The 27,647-nt window shown below is 29.9% G+C and overlaps 4 protein-coding genes across 4 annotated transcripts in view; 1 reads left to right on the forward strand and 3 right to left on the reverse strand.

Moving 5' to 3' along the window:
- The window catches only part of LOC117183086 (solute carrier organic anion transporter family member 74D), a 196,659-nt gene extending 186,752 nt beyond the window's left edge, over nt 1-9,907 (reverse strand). Inside the window, exon 1 of the mRNA XM_033376242.1 lies at nt 9,189-9,907. The gene's annotated coding sequence lies outside the window, so the exon portion shown is untranslated. The remainder of the gene's footprint in view (nt 1-9,188) is intronic.
- The window catches only part of LOC117183090 (chromatin accessibility complex 16kD protein-like), a 70,148-nt gene that overhangs the window by 14,786 nt on the left and 27,715 nt on the right, over nt 1-27,647 (forward strand). The gene's annotated exons all lie outside the window — the stretch shown is intronic.
- LOC117183092 (splicing factor 3B subunit 6) lies at nt 15,890-19,257 on the reverse strand. The gene is made up of 3 exons (XM_033376250.1): nt 19,113-19,257; nt 18,868-18,986; nt 15,890-16,233 (listed from the first exon to the last, which is right to left on the reverse strand). The coding sequence occupies exons 1-3, from the start codon at nt 19,143-19,145 to the stop codon at nt 16,008-16,010; spliced, it is 378 nt and encodes a 125-aa protein (XP_033232141.1). The 5' UTR covers nt 19,146-19,257; the 3' UTR covers nt 15,890-16,007.
- The window catches only part of LOC117183088 (probable elongation factor 1-delta), a 26,161-nt gene continuing 21,200 nt past the window's right edge, over nt 22,687-27,647 (reverse strand). Inside the window, exon 9 of the mRNA XM_033376244.1 lies at nt 22,687-23,607. Within this exon, the coding sequence (XP_033232135.1) occupies nt 23,453-23,607 (155 nt within the window). The 3' untranslated portion in view covers nt 22,687-23,452. The remainder of the gene's footprint in view (nt 23,608-27,647) is intronic.

The raw sequence follows: 27,647 nt of genomic DNA on the forward strand, positions 1-27,647 counted from the left end.
CCCGCGAACATGAACATTTTAAGGGAATCAATGCATGATATGAAAAAGTCACAATAAGAAAAACGTTGATTTGTGGAGACCCTACAACATGATTATCCAAACTTTTTAAATTTTCTGCAAAAATAAAAAATTCAAATTTTGACCCCACAAAACATAATTAACCAAAAATAAAAAATTCATTTTTTCGGTCAATAATATCAAGGCAGGCCGAAAAGATTTTTTCAATTGTAAAAAACAAGATTAAAAATAAAAAAATTATAAACGACAGGCAATGAAAATACGTATGTTTCAATATAAATGCATATTATGGATTGTAATGATATAAATGTATTGAAATGATACATGTTTCACCGTAGCTAAGAATAAAATTTAATGTTAAATAAAAAAACAAATGATAAGGTAATCATTATAAATAAAATTTGATCTTTATTTTGCAATATCTGAATGAGCAGCCCCAAACCGCGGTACAGAGCTCAATAATAATATACATTTGATATAATAGAGTTGAACGTAATGTAAAAAAATGTGCATCTTCGACAAAATCTAGTTAGAAGCACGAACTGCGTGATGAGAATGTGTGCGTCAAAGCCAAAGGAGCTTTAACGAAAGAGAAATGAAGATCACCAAATTACAGTTGTCGATGCCGTGACCTTTAATTTTAAGCGTTGTGTGCACAAATGTGGGGAAAATACAAAGACCGAGCGCGTAGCGTGAGATAAATACATAATCGAGCGCGAAGCGCGAGAAACAACAGTCGCGCGCCCTAGGCGCGCTTAAACTTGCTTAAATTAATGTCCATGTCCTTCAAAACGTGAAAAATTATTATTTTTTGGAACTAATCGTTTAGATAAAATAGTTATCCATAAAGTAACAAAAAAAGGGTTAATCAATTATTATTGTTTAAACAATCAGGTTATAAGTTTTGAAATAAGAAAATACTGAGAAATAAGCGATATAGTGTAACAGATTTGAAAAAACATTAATTAACTGAGTAATTAATACCAGAATATAGTAACTTTTCAACAGATTTACAGGGTCAAAAAATTGTTGAAATAATTGCCTATATAACCTTGAAAACCTATTTTACTCTCATCATTCGTTAAATTTATCATGAATTCTAAAAATAATAAATTTCAACAATCAACAGTCGATAAATTGTTATACTGTCAACAACTTTTTAAACCATTTAAAATAGGGTTGTTTTGCGATTTTAGATAAAATATTTTTTTAGGAAATAATTTTAATCCGAACCAAAGGTGCGTTCTAATTTTTTCTTCTTTGTTAAGTCGTTCAACAGGAAAAAATGATTAAAAATTGAAGGCGGTTAAACACTTATTCAAGTTGGAGTCACGTGACTCAGAGGTTCCCATAATTATCTATCAATGTATCAATGCACGGAACGTTTCCTGAGCGTATAATAAGGCCGCTTCTTGGGAACGTTCCAGGAACGTTCCACTAGGTCCTGAGGGAAACCTTTAAATTTTGTTATTTTTAATAACAATTATCTCGTAAACCTTAAGACATAGATAAAAATATATGCCATTTTTTAATTTTGAGTACCGCATATACTACATTATAATATGATATCCATATAATAAACTGACATCAATTTTTCACCTATCACATACGGTTTATCGGATATTTATTGATAATAATAACACTAACGGTCATTTATTCTTTGAACCTTCCAGTGGAACGTTCCCAAGTGGTGGACATTTTACACGCTCGGGAAACGTTGCACTAAAACGTTCCGAAGGTTCCCACGGAACGTCCCAGAAAGTTTCCCGGACTATTCCGTGCTATTAGAGTTTTGATTAGGTACTCGTAGCTTTATTTGTTTAGGTTTATGGGACAAAAATAGTTCTTCAAGACAAGGCTCGTCTTGAGTCAAGTAAACTTCATCTTAGCCAAGACAAGGCTCGACTTAAGAAAAGTAAACGCTGTTTTACCTGTCGTGGCCATCAAAGTAAGACGAAGCCAGACGTCGATGTTTTGGAGACGAACTCAAAACATAACCAAGTCGAACTCAAGTCGGAGCATTTTTAGTCGGGTTTTTAATTTTTTTTAACTGTAAACTGTTTTTTGTTCATTTACTAGAGAAAAATAATAAGAGTTAGTTTTATAACATTTGAATCAACATTGGACGTTATATGACAATTGAAGGCTATTCATATGTTATCTAAAAGGAGTCCAGCGGTCTAAACCATCGACATATAGAAATGGACAGGTAATGCTGTGGGGAGAACGGTAATGGGCTCTAGAGAGAGAAAAAACATATGAGACGTAGACCTATCTCTTTCTAGATAAAGCTGATTGGTCAAGAATATTTTCGTTGGGTGAAGTTTGGCGCAGCACAGGACCGTGCGTTGTGTCGCGAGTGCTCCAATAATGTAACGTTTATCGCACTTTTCAGAATTGATTTATAATTTATTTAAATATAATTTATTGTAAATAAATATAAAAAATGTAGGCAGCTTGTGTACTTTGTGGGCGTTGTCAAGACGTTTATATGGGGATATGTTTTCATACGTAAGTAAAGTTATTGAATATAGTAAAATAAAAAATGTTACAACAAAAACAAAACATCAAAATATGAAGTTTTGTACATATGCAATACAAATGGATATTTTTAATGTTATAGAAATATTCTTCAAATTCTTGACAGTTTTTACATTATTTTTGAACTCACAAAACGATCATTATTGTAGCATTTTCAATCCAATTTCAAGAAGAATTCAAGGTTAGCAAGTTTTTAAAATAATCTATCTGAAACAGGTTATTTTACATGAATGTCCTTTAAAATTAAATTTATTATAACTACAAATTTCTAATGTATTGTTTATCTTTTTTTTTAATTGACCGTACAGAATAATTAGGCAATACCCGAGCCACCAACTCACTTGACATAGTCCTGAAATAGATAAAGGCAGGTCTATGTCTCATATGTTTTTTCTCTCTCTAAAGCCCATTTCAGTTCTCCCCAAAGCGTTACCGGCCCATTTCTATATGTCGATGATCTAAACATGTTATATGCAGTATTCTGCCGCTGATTTTCTATTGTTTTTCTTGTGTTCACAAGAAATTTAAAATAGCTCATCTTTACAGCGATCTGTAGATGACAACATCGAAAATGACGTGCAAGTAGTCACAAAAAACTTTCGACACACACGTACACTTAACTTTGCACTCGCTGACACGACTGACTGGCATATTCTACGAGTAAACTGAGCTGATATGGGAAAAATCACGGATTTCCCATAAGACGCCATAAGCAATTAACAAGTATAGACCGCGGACCTATGCTCTAGATACCAAAACGCAATTTTCGAAAATCAATTTTTTTTATACTAGAAGGAGTTTGGCTGTTTCGCTTGCGGGAAATTAACTGCATGTAAAAAATGTTCCATAAAATACAAAAAGAATCAATTTCGAAAAAGAGGTCAGTTAACAGGTATAGACCGTGAATTAGACCGTATTATTATTATTATAGACCGTATTATTATTAACATATTTGAAAATCGTGCATATTTAAGAATTGTTCAGTAAAAATGGCCACATTTCAAAGGGGGCCCTCCAATCGACAACGTAATAGAAAATTCATATTTCAATATTAAATAAAAAATAGTAGACAAAATGTAAAAAATATTTGATTAGCGTTTTTAGAATTATAATTTTATATACTATGAAATATATTTATTGGAAAGATGAAATCTGACTTTGAAAACAACCCTATTAGTTTTTTAATATGTACTTGAAAACTCGTCACTTACCGAATACAAATTATTCATGTTAAAAAATTCCTAGAAGGATCGACTTCAGAATGAATTTTCCATAGAACTTCACTTTTTCACTGTTTGGGGCATTTTCCAGACACAGCACAGGGAGAAGGGGGTTCAAAATAAAAAGTTAATAAGTGAAAATTATTCTGTGAATATTCCTCAAGAAGATATTCCTCGAAAACTAAACTTTTCCAATTAAAATCGCATGTTAATTTTAATAGCGCAGGGGAATGGCTTAATGTAGACCGAATTAAAAAAAAGAAAGAAGGAATTTATTTTAGTGGGAAACGAACAAATTAGGGGAATTTTTTACCAAAACAAAGCAGAAAAAATCAAAAGGTATGTATGTTTTTTATCTCCGCTAAAGAATTGTCACAAAGTTGGATACGTGCTTTTGGAGCGGCGCCATTAATTTATTTTTAGACCGCGAAATATACACTCAACTCTGTTGAGTGTATGTTGTTTGTCACGCTGTTGTTTGTCACGCTTGACTGGGCACCGCCTCCCTTTCGGCCCCGTGACTCCTCTCATCAATAAGCTTTGGAGGCCATCAATTGAAGGAATATCGTAAACCGACGATTCTTGTATCAGGAGTTGAGTGTACTAAATTTATCCAGTTTAAATGAAATATAATTACGATCAAGAATGTGCAGCATTTAAAGCCAAAAGGACTACAAAAAAGCTTTATCCGTCTAGCGCATGTGGAACCCACCATAGGTAAATCAGTAAATAAAGTTAAAAAAATTCTGTAGAGGCACTAATTTAAAAAGTCAAAATATGTTCCCTGATAACAGCAGTATTGTATGTCAAAAATTTTCTTTCTTCAAAGTTTTATCCCTCCAGCGCATGCGGAACCCACCCAAAATCAGTCCCTAATGTTTCGAAAATGCTTGAAAAGACACTAATTTGAAGAGTAAAATTTTCTTCGGTGATAAAGACAGAAATTCATTTTGAAAGTTTTCAAAAAGTTTCATCCCTCTAGCGTATATGTCAACCACTTCAAATAAACCTCTAAAGTTTAGGGATTGATATATGGTAGGCGCTACAGGGGTGAATTTTTGTTGCGGTGCTTTTGGCATAAAATTCTCACATTATAAGCAAAAACATTTTGATTTTACAAATAAGTGTTTAAGAATTTTTTAAATTTTAGGTTTTTTTCTAAATAAGTCAATCAAAAAACAAATTCAACCGGTGGTCCAAGGCCTTTAAACGTTATAAAGTGTCAATAAATTTTTTTAAATAAAAATATCAAGTGACTTTGTGAAAGAAATTAGTATGACAATAAAATGATTGTCAGCATCACTAAGAAAAATTACACTGGATTGGATGAATTCGATCACTTATCAATGTATAATCACAATGAAAATGTTATTGTGAATGCGATTACTTATCAATCTATAATCACAATAAAAATGTTATTGTCGCCTTATAAATCTTGATTTAGCCCACAAGATGCCAACAATCTCCGAGGGGCGATGAACAGCAAAGAAGCCGGGATTGGCCTTGGCTTCTACTTTCAGTGACAGTTGTTTACTAAGTTCTCGGGACGCTCGCTTTCATCGATCGCCCATCAGAAGGATGGTTTGCTCTTCCTTCTTATAGCTATAATATCCTTCCAAGGACAGTTCAATAATCTCAGAAAGCTAAGAAAGCTCCCCAGCTTGCATTTCAAACTCTAGAACTCCCAGTCTTTTCAAGAAGCTTATTTTATCTGGTTTTTCTAAATTAACCTAGCCTTTAGGATTTTTGAAAATACATTTTTTTTAAACATAAAATTAAAATAGTCAGATTGTACAACAAAATTTCACACGTATTCTTAAAAAAAGTATGTTCTTTAAGAAACCGTGTTTAATAACAAATATTTTTAAAAAAGTCAATTTGGGTTGCATATATTAAAATAAGAGAAATGTGTTTTCAAATAACATTGTAAAATGACTCATTAAAGACAGATATATGAAAATTCAAAAAAGATGGAGAAAAAAGAAAGAAACAATCAAATGGCCTCGCTCTCATTTCTTTATTATTTATCCATATTTTTTATACTACCAGGATCCGACATGTTTGGAGGCCTGTTGGCATCCTCTTCAGGGAAATTTTTATAGGAAACTAATAGAGAAGATTTAGTTTGAAGTTAATTATTAAGGAATTATTAACACTTGTTCATCTTTAGTATTTCTGAGAATCGGTTGTATATTTAAGAAAAATAAACATTATTTAATATCTCAATTCAACAATCTTTAGAGTTTATTATTTCCAGAGTTGAGTTTATGATTGATTTATACTAGATTTATTAAGTCGAGGCCTAAGTTCAGACATTCCAAAGAAACAATTTTTCAACCTTACTTTCACAAAATTAAAAATTGTTGCTCTAATCCTCTTATAGTGGATACAAAAGTATTAGTAGCGACTGCATTACTTATACATTAGCTCACACATTCTCTACCTCTGCATCGAACGATATAAAATATAGATAATGCTCACATTGAATAAGTACGATTCAGTCAACCATGTCCTATACGGTGCGTACTTTGATTTAGAGTATATATATGAAGATCATTAAAGGGTAAAAAAGTAACTAGTCCAAATATTCAAAGAATCGAGACATTTTAAAAGCATGCAAAATTAATGTCATCATTTATGCCCATCATATCCATCCGGTAGGGTGACCATCCGTTCGGATTTTCCCGGACACGTCCTTATTTTAGGCTTGTTAGTTGTCCTACAGGATTTTTACTTTATCCGGCTTTTTCAAATCACAAATTTTTATTTTCCATTCAATTTTTGGACCTTTTTTGTACAAAATGTTATTATTTAATGCCATCTAACGATGTATTTGCCAATTCACAAGATAAAATTATACTATTAAACATTCCTACTATATAAGAAAATTACGAGTATATATGTGTGCATTTGTGATATGGATTATAGAATGCATCAAGGTTCAAAAATAAAAATATAAGCTGTTGAGCGTTGATAAAATTTAATTAAATACTTTGCAATTTTTTTTCAAATTTTTCTGTCCTACTTTGTCCTCTTTTGAAAATATATTTTTGCCTACATTGTTCTCATTTTTCAAATCTTTTTTTCCTACTTTTCGAAAATCAATTATGGTCACCCTACCATCAGTGCCCCTGAAATGATCATTCTTCATCGTCTACTCTTTCTATCTGAACCAAATTTGAAATCAGAAGTTCGAAAATAGAACTGAATAGCGTTTCGTACATGGGATGTTTTCAGGGTTGACTGGCGACGGTCGGCATTTCTTTGCGGGCTATCGCTGAAAGGAGAAACGCATGTGTGTTTACTATTTACGTTCGGGTCGTTCGTGGTCACGATGTACTTAAATCGCCTCTACGAATATGCAGGCCAGCCTACACGTTTCACATGCAAGTTGTGGCTTAACGAGACGTGCCTTTGATGCAGAGTATGTTTACCTTTAGTCTGGATCCCTTTGTAACACCAATATATTAGTGAACCAGCGACCTTAATTCAATCTATAAATTTGCTTGCTGCTTAGATTTCTTATCCCAATTCGCCAGATCTATGTTCATTGATTTAAAGCACGTATTGTGAAAAGCCATTCCTAGTTGCTTTTTTAGAAACTTGTTCTAGAATTGAGTCACTGGATCAAGTCAGATTTTGAATATAACAGAATAGGTTTGAAAAAAATATAATGTCTATACGGGCAAGATTGCGAGACACCGAGACGTGATTGGAAAAACTTAACCGTTTAATGAATGGGAACACGCATTTCAGTGTTTATCCTCGAGAAATCAAAACTCAAGAGTGAATCATAAGGCCAATTTGAAGGGAATCATCATTTTATTTTCTGCTCCTGATAACTCAAATCGTCTTATTCTTGATAATTAGATCGTGGGTGGATGAATAGCTCCAGGTACAGATAAGAGAACAATAAGTTGCAAGCACGCGATAGGAGTGAAATACCAAACAACGATGCAGTTTCTAAAAGCATTATACGAGTCTGCGAGATGTTGTGTACAAGATGAAACAAAACAAGAAGGAATGTGTCGTACAGTTAAGAAAGAAAATAAGAATTATGTCATAAAAGCTCCCTATCTATATCTCATCAATTTACAGGCCTTACATATCAGTTGTGAACTCTTCTATGACAACTTTATAATAATCAAAAAATAAAAAACTTTTATTATCATAACGTTCCCTGATGAACTAGTCTTAATTTTTTATCGTCAACATATCTTTCAGTTTTTTAAAGATATATTATTGATTTGAGACTATCAAAAATGGTTGGTCAGAGTGCGTGCTGTTTGATAGCCAATCGTTTATTTGTTGCTTTATTGATAAACAGGATAGGAAATAAAACAGAAAGCAAATTTAATAATCGAACTAAACTTTTGTCATGAACTTTTTGGATGGATGCAATTTTTGCTTACTATTTGTGTCATATGAAAAAACCTTTATTTATCTCGTTTGTCTCGCATTTTAGAACGTCTTCTGAAAAAGCCTTCGCTATTTCATTGTCAAGTACCTACAGAATGCCACAACATTTCAGGTTTATTTTAAATGTTCTTAAAAATATTTTCAATATTTAAATCACCATTCCTAGGTCACTCATCTTTAGGAAATTGAGGACTCACTAACAGTTGACCATGTGTAACCTTGAATAACATTAGAGTAACTTTAAATTGTGTTTGGTTCCTGTTTAAACAATATACCTTTCCTTCAAGTCCCAGTTTTCTTGGATTTTATATAATTCTCTAAAATAAGTACAATGGCACTTGTATCATACATAAACTCTATATCTCTACAATAATATAGTTAAAGATATCTATAACTTTTTGTAAACGTTGAACCGTTTCTCATTTGTATTAGGGTTGCCTTGGTCTAAAAAGCAAAAATCTCCAATTTTTCAAATTTAGAGTACGTGGAACAAAATTGCTCGAAAAAAGGGTTACCAGATGGGTCAGGTAGAAACCCAGGAAACTTAAAAAAGCTCTTAAAAAAAGGTCACCGACTTCATTTCGTTTCACACGGTACGTAAGTTGCGTGCACGGATGGGGGAAAAATGTCTCACGAACAATTTTCACTGAAAGTCGGTTGCGTTCATTGCTCCATTGGAATCTTATCAAAGAAAAAATTATCTCCCAATTAGCGTTCAAAATCATAAGATATATCGAGAACAAAAAATCTGTTTCTCTAAAAACGAGGACATTTTCATAGTTTTAAAGATAAAACCAGGACTGGTCTGGTAACCCTATCTAAAAGAATGATTTGTTTCTGAAAAAGTTTTTCCTGGTAGCATTCCATATAACTTCCTTCTTTTTTGAGCATGACGCAGATGCACAAATAAAGCATTGGTTTCCTGAAGTGGGGGGAAGACAGCTGATCGCGTCAAAATAAGCACATATGAACGCATATACTTACACCCACCTCTTTCGGAACAAGAAATGAACTAAACAGGCAGACAAGGTGAACCGTCACAACAGCGTCGCTCCCCCTACTCCCTCGTGGTTCCCCTCGCTCATTCAATGCCTTTTCTGCTCGAGGGACCACCCGGCAAAATCGTCCGTAGCAGACGACGTACCATCCTTGTCACCATGAAGAGAATCGGCGCCACGCGACCTATCGCACACCAGCCAATCGCGTTGATGGTCGGCGTAGTCGCCAGCCAATCGCGACCTAGATGATGCGTGAAAGCAACTCACGATGACGACAATCACGAGCAGACACGCCAAAAGGAAAACAATCAACACCGGCTGACCAAGAGAGTGAGAAAAAGTCCAGTGTTCACGTGAAAGTTCCAGCAGGATTTGATAGAATTCACTTATTGGACCAAGAGCGGTGCCTAGAGACGCCAAAAAAGCGTCACCTGCGGCATGACCATCCCCACAACACTCATATGACATTTGGCACGACTTTCGTCACTAGACGCGACCTTGATGCCAACAGAGTTCCGAGCTCGGTCGACACCGCCTTCGTCTCGTTGTAAAACGCCAAACGACGATTCCAGGTTGATATTTGCGCGAGGAAAAGGCCAAGTCGCAAAACGTGATTCCCCCACGGGGCGACTGGACGCGACTGCAGCCACACGGTGGGTTTTCCCTTTCGACCGGGCAACCGTTCCTTCTGCCGTTGTGTGGGTGGTCGGCTGAGAGCGCTGTCACGACTAAATACACGTGTACGTTGCTGCGAAATAGACACACGCAGAAGCTGGTAACGGCGATAAAGCGATGGTAATGTATTGATAATGCGCAGCGCATGCCTCGAGTGAAACTGGAGCTGCGAGCAGTTCGAAAATGGTCTCTTAATTAGATTATGGTTGTCAGTTCTAATGTCATTGTAATCAAAAGGTCGGAACCAGTAATGAATTCTAGATATGAAGAGGAAAAAAGTTGTATTATTTTTGGTTCCCGGGCGATGTGTTTAATCGTGTCACTGTCGTTGAGAACATCTTGAATTTTTTTTATATTTACAATAATTCGAACTTTTTTTCGGCCCGGGCTGAGACTCGACGTTTGCCACGCTAATATTTTTCGATAATTCGAAGAATATTGTATGCTCCACAATGATTATAACCTCTGTAATTCGAAGAGCAATACAAAATTTTGAATGACCAGTTTAAAATATGAAAACTGGCTTTATAAAATTGATCGCGAATTCCTAAGAGACAATCGAAAAGTTGTTCTATTTGCGGATAATTGTCAGGCTCATCTGAAAGTCTGGATGCAACCATGAGTCAAAAAACACTACTTACCACCGAATTTAACTGCAAAGTTGCAACCAATGGATCAAAGAATTATCAAGAATTTCAAAAAGGTTTTCAAAAATTTCGTTAATTAACGAAAGAGAATCAGAACGATTGCTTGAAGCTTCGGATAAAAAAAGGCGGGGAGGGGTAATTTAACTTTTTTGAATGCCATTTTCAATGTAAGCAAAGCTTGTTCTAATGCCACAAGAAGAGAACGAACTAATGAAATTAAAGCAATTTAGGGTACTTTTGTATAAAGAGGGGAAATTACTGCAAACCCTAGAAAATCATGGAATTTAGGAAAAAAAGTAACTGGAATTCGTCTATTCGTACATTTTTCAAAGTATTGATAATTATTTTTGCACTTTATGGAGAATTTTCAATTTGCTAATTGATATAATTTAATTTTTTTAATAATAAAAAGACGGCCGAATGATGATAGATAATCGGCCCGGGAAAAATGTAAAATAAAAATGATAAAATTAGTTGAATCGTTTGAACTGAGAGAAACAAATTTGTGTGTTCACATCCGAAAAATGTAAAACCATTTGTTTGAAATCGGTTAATATCTTATGTTTGCCTTTTTGGTTTAAAAATTCAAAACAAATTTCCTATTGGCTCAAAAATTGCCAATTTTATATATGTAGAGTTTTTGCTAGTGAACAATAATAAGAAAATTAGAAATCCAAATAAAAAATCTTTTGTCTAATTTAAACATTTCTTAAATGTGCAAAATCCCTGATTTTTTTTTAGTTTCACCAAAAAAGCATGTTATTATTTTTATTTTCCGGAATTTTTGTCGTCATTTAAGAATTTTGGATCTTTTTCATGATTTTATTCTTTTATTTGATTTTTTTTAATTTATCTGCTATATCATCAGAGATTGTACCTCACCGACAGTAGATCAAGTTAAGAATCTTCAATAACAGAAAATGTTTAACGTCTTAATAAGACTAGATGGAAAATTATATTTTTAGATTAAAATTAAAATTATTTCTTGAAAAAAGGAGCAAGTAATTATTTAATTTTTTTTTAGCAGATAAATTTAAAAAAAAATTAAATAATTACTTGTACCATTAACATCTAGCTAAAAATTAGCGTGATGTTCTTGAATTAAGAGTTCTTATTGTGATCCCTCTAATAGCTTAATTGGAAAAGCACCTGACCGGAAATCTGAAGTTTTGTGGTTCGATTCCCAATGGAGTGAAGATGGAGTAGGATCTTTTTTTCAAGAAATAATTTTAATTTTATTCTTTTTTTCTTTTTCAAAGAACTTCGCATTTAACTCAATGAAAAACGTGTTTTTTTCACATTTTCAATCAATTTTTAAAATAGTGCAAAAACTTTTATTTGAATTTCTAACTTCTTATTATTGTTCACTAGCAAAAACTTTACATATGAAAAAATCGTCGTAATGTTTTAACTAATAGACAAATTTGTTTCAATTTAAAAATAAAAAAGTTAATACGATATTAACCGATTTCAATTTCTTTTTTCGAATTTTATTCAAAAATTTTGTTTTCTTTCAGCTCAAACGATTTCAATCATTTGAGCCATATAAATGTTGCGTTGTTTAATAATTCTACAAGAAAGTCATGGTAACTTATTTAAATTTTTATTTTTTAAATAATCAGTTAAATTTTTATTTTTTCAATTATAATATCATTCAGTTTAAAATACAATAATTCGAAAATCTTTTATTTACAAATGTTCTATTTTGGATAAAAATTCGAAAATCTTTCACTTACAAATGTTCCATTTTGGATTTTAATTTTTAAGCTTACATTTATCTTGAAAATGCAGGTTTAAAGATTAAAATTTTTTTAATTGTTATCGCTTAAAATCGACAATTTTTGATAAAAAAAACCTTTTTAGTTGACCAAATGTAAATATAAATTATAATGATTTTAAAAATTGAACTATATATTAAGGATTAACAAGTGAATAATAATTCAAATTCAGTTCAAAATTTAAAAATTTCTAGATTTTAACATTAAAAATTAAGCTGTTTAAATTCGAAAGTCTTAGTAGTTTAACAAATGTAAACGCCCGATTTAAATTTAATTAACTATTTTCAATTTTTAAATTACTTCAAAATAATATATATTAATAATTAAAGGTTTTTATTAAATTAAAAATATTGTTTTAGTTTAACATTTGAAATCTTTTAATTGAGAAAAATAACAATTTCCTAATATTGAGAAATATTTTATTGTTCATGTAAAATCAGTAATTATAAATAAAATATTCAAAACTATACTTTGAAACTTACAATTTTAATTGTTCTATTTGCAAAAATGTAATTTACAAGTAAAATTGTTGAATTTTGATATATAATAAGATTTGAACACCTATAATTCCTAGAGAAATTTCAGTAAGTTGATGAAAGATTTAGAAGGTATGAAAAGATTTAAAATTAATTTAAAATTTGAAATGATTTCAAATAATTTAAACAAAGTAACTACTTATACCGACAAAATCCGGTTGTTCGTACCGAAATTTCGGTGCAAATATCCCACGGCCTGATATAGAACAAAATTTAGATTTTTGCAGATTTCGAACCAAAAATTGAGAAGATTATTTAAAATTATAAAAGGCTTCAAAATAATTTTTAAAAATTTCCTTCAGATTTTTTATTTTTCGATTTTAACAGGTGCCGGTTTGGAGTTGAAGTTTCCCATTTAAAATGCATGGGGAAAAACCACTTTTTTGAGTTTTAGAAATAATTTTTTAGGGTTTGAGAAAATGTGACGGGAAACTATGGGGGCGGCTTGTTGAGAATTATCCAACGAAGAATTTTATGTATCAGACATATGGGGTTGACACCTCTAACACACCCTCACGAGTACCTGAAAACTACCCTTAAAACAAAAACTGTCAATTCTTCATGAAATGGACCTTCTGAGTACTGTATTTTCGTATTTTTTTACTTAAAATTATTACTATTGGTCGAGTGGCAGATTTACTATAATTGTTTAATTAATTATTTAAACAAATTAAATTTGCTAAATTTTTTTTCGAAAATCCCCCCTTAAAATTATTAATATTAGAATAGTGGAACAAATTGTTTAAATAAATGTTATGAACATTCGATTTTTCCCTAAAAATTATCACTATTGGTCTAGTGGAATATTTATTAATATTGTCTCATTCATTTTCAATTATTTAAACAAATTAAATTTGTTTGAATAATTTCATTTCGAAGTTTTTAAAATAAAAATTATTGCTGTGGGTCTAGTGGAATATTAATGAATAATAATTAATTACTGATCAATGATTAATTTACCAGTTATATTCAAGTAATAATTTGTATTTAAAAATTTTTTTAAAAATAAAGTTAATCAAACAATATTGATAAATATTCCACTGAAGAAATATTAATAATTTTTATAAAAAAATATATTTTAACAAATTCTATTTGTTTAAACAAGTGAAAATTAATGAACTAATGTTAAATGATTAAACAAATTCCAGTTGTTTAAATAATAAACAATTAATAAACAGATGTTAGTAAATATTCCTCTAGGTTAATAGTAATATTTTTTCGGGGGGAAAACGAATTTTCGAGAAAAAAAATTATTTAAGCAAATTCCATTTGTTTAAATAAATCAAAATTAATTAACCAAAGATAATAACATGGAAAACTTCAAGTTAAAACCGGCACCTGTTAAAATAAAAAAATAGAAGAATAAAAAATTAGGAAATTTCTTTTTTCGGATTTGGACTAAAATGAGGTGAATCGTTGTCCACTAGCAGGCAAAAAATTTTTGCCATGCATTTTTGGACCACCCTAATGTAGATGCTTCAAGAGTTTCAATGAAAGATGCTTCAATGTCTTTAAGGATTTTTAAATTATTGAAAATGAAAATAATTTAAGCATATAACAAAAATGTAATCGTTCAATTTTTAATATTTCTTGCTTAAAATAGCAGCTCAGTTTTTATTACTTCAAATGGAAAATTTTTTTAGCTTTAACGTTCGAATTCTTTAATTTCATTGACCGTGAAAAATGTTTGCGAACCGGGAAAACCCTGAGAATTTTTTATGTGATTAAAACGGTCACTCTGGTTCCAAATGTTTTAAATAGACCTGAAATTATCTGCTAGTTAACGAAATATCATATCCAGTTGTGAATTTAAGATGCTATTGAAAAATGAAAGTCACAAACTGTCAAACTTTTTAAAAAATCCAATTATAAAGGGTTTCAATAAAAAAAAAATCAACAACTTCTCAATTTTTGTCATTATTAATTTACAGCTTTAATTACCCAACCCCTGTATTCATTACTGCATGATGTAGCGTTACTTAAAATGTTCGCAGCTGTCAAATTAATAACGAGTAAGAAGATTTAAACTCTCCTTAAATTGTTAGCGGTGAAGAGAGAACGGGAAGTCTGTATAGGCCTTACAGGTTTGGAAGTGCTTTCAGGAAGGTTTGAGTTACAATTTTTGCGGAACCGGTTTCTCGCAACTGTGTTCTCAAAGATAAACGAAACTACAAAGAACATCAGTTGAAACCACAGGGCCATTGTCAAGGCTTTCTTCATTACATTCAAAAGATAAAACGGAGATGTAATCCTCTATTCAAAATTACCGAAACTGAAATATAATTGATGAAACTCGGAATGAAAAATAGGAAAAACTTGAAACATTATTTCTGCAACAGTTATTGCCAGAAAGTTTTAAGTGCAAAAATTCAATATAAACTCTTCAGTAATTATTGAGGAACAAATTGAAAAGAAAGATTATTAGAAAGTGGAGTAAAGCCATAAAAAAATGCTTCTCAAGTGAACTATAGCGATATTCAGTTCTTTGAAGCAGCGGAATGCTACTCGGTTGGTGACTGTGAAAGTCGTATTAATTACAGGCTTTTAATGCGCCGACATTTTTTCGTGTGACTTTTTTTTTGTCTTTTCGCGAAGATGGAAGCTGCAAATCGTGTTCCTTGCTAAAATATACTTCGGATTATTTATCTCGAGCGACGTTAGGCCACCGGGTATTCGAATTCAATTTTTTTAATTTGTTTGAAAAATGAAATCAAAATCTTCGTCTTTCATTAAAAGCGCAATCACAATATTTCAGTTGCTATCAAACATTGAGTCATATAAATAACAAAAGGGTAATTAAAAATCGGCTCGCTTGTTAATTGACTTGCACGGATTAGGCCCTGCGAGTGGCTTCTAAAAAAAGAGAAAGAAAACAATAATTGCTGCACGAGCTGGCTATAAAAAAGATACTCTTTCTGTACATTAAGACGGCAATGAATTTTTCATAGCAGAAGTTATCATTTCGTAATTCTCTTATGCAATACAAATGTCGACTAATGTTTAAAATTTAAATTCTGAAAGAGGAAGAATAAACAGTTACATCAAATTCTAATTCTGATAATAAAGTTTATTAATTATTTGACGATTATTTACATTGCTTGTCTTATATTATAGATTTTTTACGTTCGTAAATGATGATGAATGAAAAACTTACTTTCTTGGAATATATACTGCCTTATTTTTTCTCATCATTAATATTATATTTAGTTTTGAGTTTGTTTAAGTCTTCCTCCTTTTTATCTAAATCAACCCTCTTAAACGCCTTGTTGCTCTGATAGTATAAAACTACCAAATATCGGTTGCAGACGTTGAAACCACTTAAATGGTCGCATGCATTTTTTGCGTCGAATATGTCCTCATAGACGACAAAAGCGGTTCCTCTCGTTTCAGCAGTATTACCCCTGCAAACAGTAAGACATTTTTTCATCAAAAGATTTCAAGCCATTACTTTACCCAATTTGCTTAATGTAATCAATTCTTATTTTTAATACCCTACCAAATAGAGATAACAAAATTCTATTGTAAATTCTTTAATAGAAAGTCTCCTTAAAGAAAAGTTTAGAGAGAAGAATATTCAACATTTAAATTAAATTATAAGAATACAATTAGTAAAATTATAATTGCCTCGAAAATTATGGAATCCTGAAAGTTTTGGTATTTATACTCTGAGAATTTTCAAGTTGAAGCGTTTATCAATTAAAATTCTAAGAAATTTGCAAGTGAACTGCAAATTTTGGAATCGCTTAACATAATTTCGGGTCTTCTTTCAAACAGGATATGTTTTAGATAAAAATAACTTCTTTCAGTCAACATATTTCTAAAAATTCACTTAAACTTTTTTAAAAACTTCAAATTTTCTTCTTCTAGACTTTTTTCAATTCAAAAACTTCCAAATTCGACATTCTTCAACATTCTCTTCAAATTTAATCTGACTTTATAATCTGGAAAATTAATATATTGTGCTGAAATTTTGGAAAATGATTTTCAATATATAAGGACACGTTTTTATGACCTATTTGAGTTTTTATTTCGTTAAAATAATGCAAGGATTATATGACATTATATTTTGGGTTCGGAATTTATCTCGTTCAGTTAAAAATTCTATTATACGGTTGAAAATGAAAGGTTCCACGGCTTTGTTCAAAACTCATTTTTTCAGTTAAGGTTCATCTCTATGGTTGAAAATTGAACTATTTTGGTGAAAATTCATTTCTTGATTAGTTGAAAATAAATTTCTTAAATTGACAATTAAACTACTCGATTTTTGGTTCAAACTGATGTTTTTCAGTTAAAAATGTAACTATTTGGTTAAAAAATTCACAATTCTACTCTTTTGCAGAAAATTCATATTTTGTCGTGAAAATTCAACAATTTTGTAGAAAATTAAACTATTTGATTGAAAATTGAACTTTTTGGTTACATAATAATATTTTTAGGATAAAAAATCAAATTTTTGCAGATTATTCATCTTTTTGGCTTTAAAATAAAATAATTTGGTTGAAAATTCATGTATTTTATTCAAAGTTTGTCTTTCTTGTTAGAATATTTCTCTTCTTGGTCGAAAATCCATCTTTTTCATTGAAAATTTAACAACTTTATTGAAACCTTATTTGATTTTTTTTTTTTTTTTGAAAATTCAACTTTTCCATCTTTGTTAAAACTTCAGACAGTATATTTTATAAGTAAAAAAGTTATTAAAATCGTTTTTTTTGTAACTTTTCGATTTTTGGTTGAAACTTTATCCTGGATATTACATAAGTTTAAAATTTGTTAGAAAATTAATGTATTTTGTTGAAAAGTTGTTTTCTTCTTTAGAAAATTAAGCTTTTTTGTTGAAAATTGATATATTTGGCAGAAAATGTATATATTTTGTTGACAAGTTGACTTTTTGAATAAAACATTCTTTTTTGTTGAAAGGTCAACTTTCTAATTGGGAATTGAAATATCTTTTTAAAAATACATTTTAAAAAAATGATCGCTTTTATTAAAAATTCATTTTTCCGTTGATAATTCATCTTTCATGGTAGAAATGTCTACTGTCTTGGTTGAAAATGAACTTTTATGATGAAAATTCAACTATCTGTTTAGAAATTTAACTATTATGTAATAAATCTAATTATTTTTGGAAAATTTAACTATGTTGTTAAAAGTGCATCCTTTTGGATTAAAAATGCATCTTTTATGGTAGAAGAATCATCCTTCTTGCTTAAAAATATATCTTCCCTGTTTGGAAGATAAGTTTTTTCATAAAAATTCAACGGCCTTCGAAAAAAGTCGTCTTTTTAACTTCAATATTTCACCGCTCGGTTCAATCTTTAACTATTTTTTTTTTTTTTGAAACTCGTCTCTTTTACTTGGAAGTTAATCGGTTTCTTCGTTAATCCAAAGGCTTTGTTGAATTTTTTGTTAATTTGCATTTAATTTAAATTTATTATTATTTTTTTTCATTTCAAAATTCAACTATTTGGTTGGAAATGAAATGCATTACGGTTTGAAATCTTAGGAACATTTCAAATAAAAAATTAATATAATTGCACTATTTATAAATCCACCAAATATAAAACGAATATAAATTTAGAAATTCAATTAGGAAACGACTCAAACTCGAGAGGTTCACAACTCGTGAAGTTATTTGTACACAATCGTTGAAGTCACTGGTGTGAAGTTACTTGAATTCACGGAAATCGCACACTCCATCGGTCGAGGTGTGAACCCCTCGTTCGAAGTTTAATGAATTTAATTGGAAAATTTTCGAGACGGAAAAGCGCATTTATTTAGAAGCTTTGGAAATTCCCAATATTTTGGATTTCGAAAATCATAGAGCATGGAAAGTTTTCAATTCCGAAAACAAAATTGAGCAATCTTCAATAGTTTATAAGTAACAAAATACACTATAACTAAGTATAATTTATAAATATATAAATATTGATTTAATTGTGCAATGTTATAAAAAAAAATACTTATTTACCTACTTCATTCGATTACAGCAATTACAACTAAGTAATATAACGTGCTTCGAGAAACTTCATACTTACACCCTGATTTGGCGAATCGCACCGTATTTCCCAAAAATATCGTACATTTCTTCCGCACTAATTTTATATGGCAAGTTCCTCACGTAGAGGATTCTGTTCACTTCAGGAGGCAGCCGAACCTGAAGAATATTGAGAATAATCAGAGTTTTTAATAAGTTTTCTGACAAATCGAAGAGGTTAGGTTCGAAAATACATTTCTATATTTCTCATAAAATAAACTTTTTATATCAACTTTTTATACATACATTGGCCCTCCTCTGCAACATAGCCATCGCCATCTTGAATAATAGTTTTTATAATAACAGCTTCCGTGGAAAATGTAAGTTTCAGATTTTGATCTGAGCTAACCTGCACACAAAACACTCCTGCTCAAAACACATCAACAAAATGACCCTATGACGTCACACACCAACCTAACCTATGTACAGTGTCGCCAACATGAAAGATAACATGTTATTTTACAATTCTTTGAAAATCCTATATTAGTGTCAAAGTAAGCATGATATTTGATCATATTATACGATTTCTATTTTAAATATACATCATATGAACCTAATTCTTAAATACGTCTTATACTGTTAAGATTTATAATTAAATCTCGATAATAAAATATTTTGACATTGGTAGTCCTGCTAGGCTCTTTAATTTCCGTCAAAATTCTTGAAATGTACAAAAAGTATAACATGCATAGATTATTTATTTTTTATTTGTTGTGAATTAAACCATTCAGTTAAAAAAAAAAACTATTTCTTAGGGTCATCACTTAGTGTGAGAATTAGAAATAAAATTGCTTTTTTGAAGGTTAAAAAAAAGGAAAAAAGAACAAAAAAGCGAAACAAAAAGTAAAATAAGTTGAAAAATATTCTACTGCGTACGTGTACGACCACATCGAGTCGGCGAGGTGGAAAATGTATCTTGTTTGTTGCAAATTCAACTTTTTGGTTTAAAATTCATATATATTGTTGAAAAGTTGACTTTTGCGGAAGAACATTATACTTTTTTCTTGAAAGGTCAACTTTTTAATAGATTATTCAACTATCTTGTTAAAAATTCATTTTTTAAATTGAAAATAATCGTTTTTATTAAAAATTAATCTTTTCCGATTTAAAAATCAACTGTTTTCGAAAACATTCGACTTCTTAGCCAAGAAACTTTACTCTTTTATTGAACATTCATCTTTCATGGTATAAAATACAAAAAAATCGTAATTATAAAACATTTAAGGGTAGGTCCTAATGCAAATTAGCAAAATTTCAAAGATTTTGTTGTTAATAGTTGCATTTATTTGACTATTTTGAAATTTTAAGGATAGTTAATTACACATTTTGAGGACATCAAAATATACGCAAGATCTCTTTTTTTGGCCCACATTATCACGGTTTTTCTAAAAAACGAAAAAAAAACGAATAGTATTTTGTTAAGTATCTTTTTTATACCAAGTAAACCTAAACAATTTTTTTTTTCAATTTTGTTGAAAAAATTATGAAGTTTAAAAAAAAAATTTACTCAATTTTTTTAGTCTCTTTATTATTAAAAAAGGGGTTTTAAACAGTTAATTGTATCCGTATTTAGGTCCACTTGGTGTAAAATATTATAAATATAGTCTCCACAAAATTTAAGCTTAATAAGTTAATTATTATCGAAGTTATGATGTGGGCCATTTTGGAAAATGTGGTTTTGAGAAAAACGCGTTTAAAGTTTACAAAAACGTATGAAACGTATTTCACGGGTCCTTCATTCAGTGTAAGAATTTAAAAAAATGATTATTGTGAAGGTTAAAAAAGTAAAAAAATAACCAAAATAACAAAATAAAACTAAAAAGAAGTTGAAAAAGTTATACTGCGCCGTTTTTCTGCACGACCTCATCGAGGCAGTGTAAAAAACGGTGCAGTGTAACTTTTTTCAAATTCTTATGACATGCTTTTCGATTTTTTGTTTAATTTACAGAACACCCAAAAAAATGTTTTAAAATACTCGCATTGAATGAATAACCAGGGTAGCCAGTAAAATATGCTTTAAGTAAATTATGTTTTTGAACAAAATGTTAAAATTCGTAGAAATCTTTTAAATCCCTTGAAACTATTGCAGGTTCAAAAAATCCTTGAAATCTTGTCAAATTCTTCGAAATACTTTAAAATTTCTTGAAATCGCTAGAAATCCCTTTCAATTTCCTTCCATTTATTTTCCAAAATTCACTATAAATACCTTAAAATATTTCTGAATCTACAAAAATCTCTGAAATCACTTGAATATTTAAAATATATATAAAAAACCTCCTTACAATCCATGAAAATATTTTTATTTTGTGGAAAAAAGATCCGTGGGAGTCCTATTAACATCCTTTAGAATCCCTAAAATCTCCTGATGTTTGAAAATCCTTTGAAATGTTTATGAAGTCTGATGAAATCGTTTAAAATCCATGGAAATTCTCTGGAATTCAAACGAAATGAAATTTATTCCATTAAAATTCTCCTAAAATAAGTTTAAATGACTATAAATCTTTGAAATCCATTAATCTGTCAAAAACCATCAAAATACCTGGAAATCTTTTGGAAATACTATAAGGTCTTTGAAATTTGTTTAATATCTTGAAATCCTCGAAAATAATTGAACATTCTCTGGAATTCAAAATAAATTAAACATATTCCTTAAAAATTATAAAAACCCGTTTAAATTAATATATAATTATATACAATTAGTAATATTTGAAATCCATTCCTTTTGTGAAATTCTTTAACATACCTTGAAATTTCTGAAATATCTACGAATCTTTTCAAATTTAATTTCCCAAGTTCCATAGAAATATCTCAAGGTTTTGGAAATGCTAAACAAAAGTCTGAAATTTTTTTAATAACTTGAAATCCTCTAAAATAATTGGACATTCTCTGGAATTCAAAATAAATTAAACTTATTTCTTAAAAAATGGTTAAAACCCGTTTAAATTAATATACAATTAGTAATATTTAAAATCCACTTATTTTGTGAAATTCTTGAAAATACCTTGAAATTGTCGACATATTTATGAATCTTTTCAAACTTAATTTAATTTTCAAAGTTTAAGAGTAATGTCTTAAAAGTTCTGGAACTGCTACGAAAGTCTTTGAAATTTTTTTAATATCTTGAAATCCTCGAAAACAATTGGGTAATCTCTGGAATTCAAAATAAATTACTTATTCCTTAAAATTTCGTTGAAACCCGTTTTAATAACACACACGCACGCGCTCAAAGCTCAGCAGAAATATTTTGAAAGCTTTGAAAATTCCATTAAATTCTTTCAAATTTTTTAAACAAATTGAAATTTTTCGAAATCCCCAAAAAATCTTTAAAATCCTCTAAACTCCCTCGAAATTAGTGTAAATATTGTTAAATCTCTCGAAAGCCCATGAAATAATACTTAATAAGTTAAAATATTTGAAAAAAACCTTAAAATCCTTAATTTTAGAGCAAGTCCCTTCAAACATCTTCATATGTTTGAAAAAGTTCAAGATGTGAAATATTCACGAAATCATTTAAAATCCATAGAAATTCCTTAAAGTTTGTCAAAATCCTACGTTAAATAAAGAAGAAAAAAATCATACGTTTGTACTTTCTAGATTTATGCATCAAATTTCAACATTTGAACATATTTGATTTCTATCATGATTTTATATAATAATGTTTCAAGAATCGCGAAAAAAATTATAAGAAATTCATTATAGACCTATACTGAATTTTCTATATTTTGTCCTAAATTAATAATGATAAAAGCAGTAAATATCGATTCGTTTCCCTTTTCTTTAATAATATATTGAGAAAAAGAATTTGGATTAAAAACACAAATTTCCACTTGTTCATTAGTTTTAATCACAAACAACAACCACAGCAATAGCGACACTTTTTCTTGCACAATTTACAAATGAAAAACGGGATAATTATACAGTCTACACATCGTTCTGCTTTACATTAAAACTTCATTAATAATAAAAATAGAGTTCAAGTTTTCTTTCTTATATTAGCCTGCACAATTGAACTGCATTTGTTCATCATATAAACTCAATTCTACTTAAGTATTTATTCAGGTAATCAAACAAAAATCCACGCCTGTTGCAGTTGAAATAAATTTTATCAGATCATTATAAAGCGGGACTATTTAGTTTTCTTCAGACAGTATTCTAATCAATCCGTGCAAATCCAGCGAACAAGTGCTCCACTCTAAAAATAATCAGACAAACGTCTCGAAATACACATAAAACAAAGTCTTTTAAAAACACGCTTCGTCCTTTTTTAGTACATAATAAAGTAACGTCAATTTTAAAAATAATTGTTTCCTAAATCAGTAAGTTCGTCTTCCATCAATATAATGTTATATTAATCTTAATCCTGACGCAAATTTGAGCAGCAAAGCAACTTCCGTCGTCCTATTTAGTTCCAGTCAGTCGTTTTCTTTCAGTTTCTTTTTTTTTACATTGGGCAGAAGGGGGCAAAAAGAATGTTATCTAGTGATTATTCTCGTATGGATATTGCTAGTGGAATGGAAAAATGGCACTGTAAGCCCTTTCGCAGTTATGACTAATGTCCTCAATAACACATTTCATTTAAAATTCACTTAGACTTTGTTGAAGGCGGCAATATCGACACTTTGGACATAATCTTCCTTTTCTTGAATCGTTTCAGTCAACCAATCAACTGAAACTTTGTCGTCCTCGACAACACAGGAGATTTGGAGTTTTTGAATTCCATATGCCAAAGGTACTAACTTGGCTGGAAAAAAGAAAAAAAATTGGTTATACTCATAGATTATTTAGTAATAATATAATATGGGACACAATTTCAATGTTAAAAAAAAAATAATAAATTTCATAAATTAATAAATTTCAACTTCAAAATTTCAATTTATAATATTTTTTCAGAGATCACTGCGGTTCAGAAGTTTAATTTTAGAGAAGAGGCATTTTTCCGCAGAAAAGGGGATTTCATTTATTATTTAAAACTTTTTATATCATATGGATTTCTCTAAATTTCATTAAAATTTCTTTTGAATAGAGTAGCGCCTTTTCTTGTCCACTTTTATACTAACTGAAGTCATATTTACGTTTAAAAAAATTGTTTAGTTCTTGGGCATGATGGTCTACAATTTCGCCACCTGGTACCGAAAACTGGAACCAGAAAGAGTAGCTACAATTTTGGAGATGTATTTTACTTTTCGCATAAAAGATTTTTTAATATTGTTTTGTGAATTATAAAATAATAATTAAATACTAAAAACAAATCTTCATCAAGAACAAATAATTTTAGATAGAATTTTCATCTTATATAGTGGAAAAATATATTTTTGTCAAAAATGTGTTAAAAAAAAAAAAACAATGGTTTCACTATTTCATGTAAGTTTTAATGCATTGTAAGCTTAAAAACTCTAATTAATGCATATAGCGACAAATTTTATCCAGATTATGCAAAAAATTAGCATAATAGACAATTGAATATTAAATACGAATTCTAACCTAACTTTTAGAACAGATTTTTAAATAATAAATATTTCATGTATAAATTAATAAAAATTTACCTTAAATTCATTTTTGCTTCAAAATAAGTCCACTTACGTTTATAATCTTTTGAGAATTATGATAAATAGTACAATAATTGTGTTTTTTTAGAGATATATTTATGTCAAAATGTGTGTTTTTTCATTGTATAATATGTACATTCCATCTAAAACCCTTTGTTTCCGATACTTTTTTTATCGTCCAATAAATACTTTAAACTCAAAAATACAAAATCGTTAAATCACTTTTATGCACAAATTAAAATGCAACTTTAACAAGTACCTATTCTTTATAGCTCAGATTTATATCACCAGGTGAAGTATCGCAGTTTAATCGTTTTAAGCGCCACATCGAGTTGACAATTTGGGATAATAAATAAGAAGCACTAAGAAAGGTGGGTCTGGTCCTAACTTTTAATAATTATGAAAAAAGCAAAACAAATTAATAACAACAAAAAACGTTTTCTCTAATTATACAAATTTAGGGCCAGGCCCACCATACTTAGTGCTTCTTGTTTAGTATCCCAAATTTTCAACTCGATTTGGAGTTTCGTGTGTCACGTGACTCACTCATCACATGGCCTTAAGCACCACTGCACCAACTCCCGACAAAAAAAAACCTAATTTTTAAAAATCCTTATTTTTCCCTGACCATTAATATTCAAAGACCAGAATTTTTATCTTGTAATATTTTTAACAAAAAAAGAAATCTTAAGATCAAAATTATATAAACAAAACAATTTCAAATAAAAATAAACGTTTCTTAATTAATTTTTTTGTCAACCAAACAGACCAATTTTCTTTTAAAAACGTTGAATTTTCAACAGAATAGTTTATTTTTCCATCAAAGAATGATCAACTTTCATCTAAAATTATGAATCTTCAACCAAACAAATTTAATTTGTTAACAAAGTAATCCAACTGTCAACCTAGAAGCTGAATCTTTCAACGAAAGAGAAGAATTTTCAAAAAAATAAAGATTTTTCACTCGAGAAAAAAAGGTTTAACCAAATTTTTGCGAAGACGAATTTTCTGTAAAACAGTTGAATTTCAAACCGGGAAATATAAATTTTAAACAAAAGAGTTAATTTTCTACCAAACAGTTTTATTGTAAACCAAAACATAGGAAATATCAAACCAGAAGATTATTTTTTTACCAAAAATACAAGGTCTCTAATTAAAAATATTAATAAAACCAAAACAAAAACGAGCTTTCAATAAAATGGTTAAATTTTAAACCAAAGAGATGAACTTTAAACCAAAAAATATAAATGTTTAACAAAGCGGTACAACTTTAAATCATATAGTGGAATTTTCAATTAGAAAAAATAAATTTTCAAACAAAAAAAATAGTTTTTAATAATATAGTGAAACTTTCAACGAACACAATAAATTTTTAACTGGAGTATTTAAATTTCAGTTAAAAGAAGTAATTATAAAAAAAAAACCAACAACTTTTTAATTAGAGATGAATTTTCAATTAAAATGATGAATCTTCCACGAAAAAAGGATTGTTAACAAAGTGGTTTATCTATCAAACAGGTAATTACCTATTTGATAGATAAACCACTTTGTTTGTAAAAAAAAAACACTTTGATAAACCACTTTATTTGCAGCCAGAAAATATGAATTCTCAAGGAATAATGTATTAGTACCTATTTCAGGAAAAAGATTTCAAAGAAACAAATTTCATGAATTTGCACAAAAATAATACCATTTTTAACTAAAAATATAGTCGCCAGGAGAAAGTAATTGAACCGCTGGCGAGCAAAAAGGGACACGGCCGGATTCAGCCTGAGAAGTATTGTCCTGAGCGTCAATTTAAAATTTTTTTCTAATTTCAATTTCAAAGACTGATACTTGTAGAGAATTTCAAGGCGCATCTTTTTTTTCCTCTTGCAAAAATTTATAGGTTTTGTAGTTTTTGAGATAATTGGTAAAAAGTGGATTTTTTGAAAACGAAAAATTCCAATCTTTTTTCACTTCAACCCGCGCTAATTTAGCCAATTTTCATCATTTCCCGATTTCCCCAATACAAATTACGTGTTTAAGTCTTCTGAAACTATCTAAGAAAGAAAAGCTAGAATATTGTAATAAACAAAAAAGTTATTAATTTTTTTTTGAGGCAATGCAAAAATCATGAATTTTAACCTTCAAGCCCCTCGTTTAGCGAACGAATTTTAAGCTACGGAAAGCTTTCAGTGAGAAAGTTGTTCATTAAGGTTCAAAGAAGTTTTCTGGAAAGTTTTAGATCAATTGGATTAATAGTTCAAAAATTATGAATGTTTTAAAATCCAAGCGGTAATCTTGACGCTGCCCAAAAACGTGTCTGGCCCGCTACGTACGCGCTGCAGCGAACGACGTGAAGGTCAAGTCAATCTTACCAAAACAAATGCACAACAGTAACTCCAGATATTATCATTAAATTAATTTATTTATTAAACATTTAACATATAATATTATGCATATTATTGAACAAGAATAAATTAATCAAACAATATTTTATTAGAAACTACTTTTAGTCATTTTCGACACTCTCTTCAGTTTCTTCAGCATCTGGATTCTGAGTTTGTACTTTTAAAAAATATGATTCGAAAAATTCTTTTCCTTTAGCGCTTAAATACTGGAAGAGATTTTTTACATCCTTTATTTTGGCAGCTTTTAATCCAATTATGGGCGGAGGACTTTTCGAAAGATTTTCTAGTTTAAGCGTAGGTTTAAAGAAAAGAGTGGTTGGATTTTGCAACTCATAGTTGTCAAAAACATCCACTTTTCCATCAGGAAAAACGCGAATCATTTCTACATATTCAGTTTCAGTTTCAATTCGTTCTAATTTTTTCAGCTTTTGCGAATATGTGCCAAAATTCCTATCGCACTGGCAATAGGAATGGCCTCGAACTGGAAACACATATTTAATCTCGCTTTGCAAATAAATGGACAATAAAACCAAAAAATGAAACACTGTGTAGTTTTTATTTTGTCCCGGACATGAGTCTGAAAATAATGTTATGCTGTTGAACTTGTCTTTAGCAAATTCTTTTAATACCGCGTGTTTGATAAAACTGCAAACAGAGTTAGCATCCTTCTTTACAATTCCCTGAAGAATAGGGAACATGTAACTCTGGTTCCTAGTATGTACATGTACGTTAAATAGAACAAGCCATGCTAAACGTAGGTAAAACTGCGCGGACACGGGTATTTTTGGTAGTGGTAAATTCTGTGCAAAATCTAATTCACAGCATAGACTATTATTTTCAGA

Source organism: Belonocnema kinseyi, chromosome 2 (genome assembly GCF_010883055.1).
Source record: "Belonocnema kinseyi isolate 2016_QV_RU_SX_M_011 chromosome 2, B_treatae_v1, whole genome shotgun sequence".
Lineage (NCBI taxonomy): Eukaryota > Metazoa > Arthropoda > Insecta > Hymenoptera > Cynipidae > Belonocnema > Belonocnema kinseyi.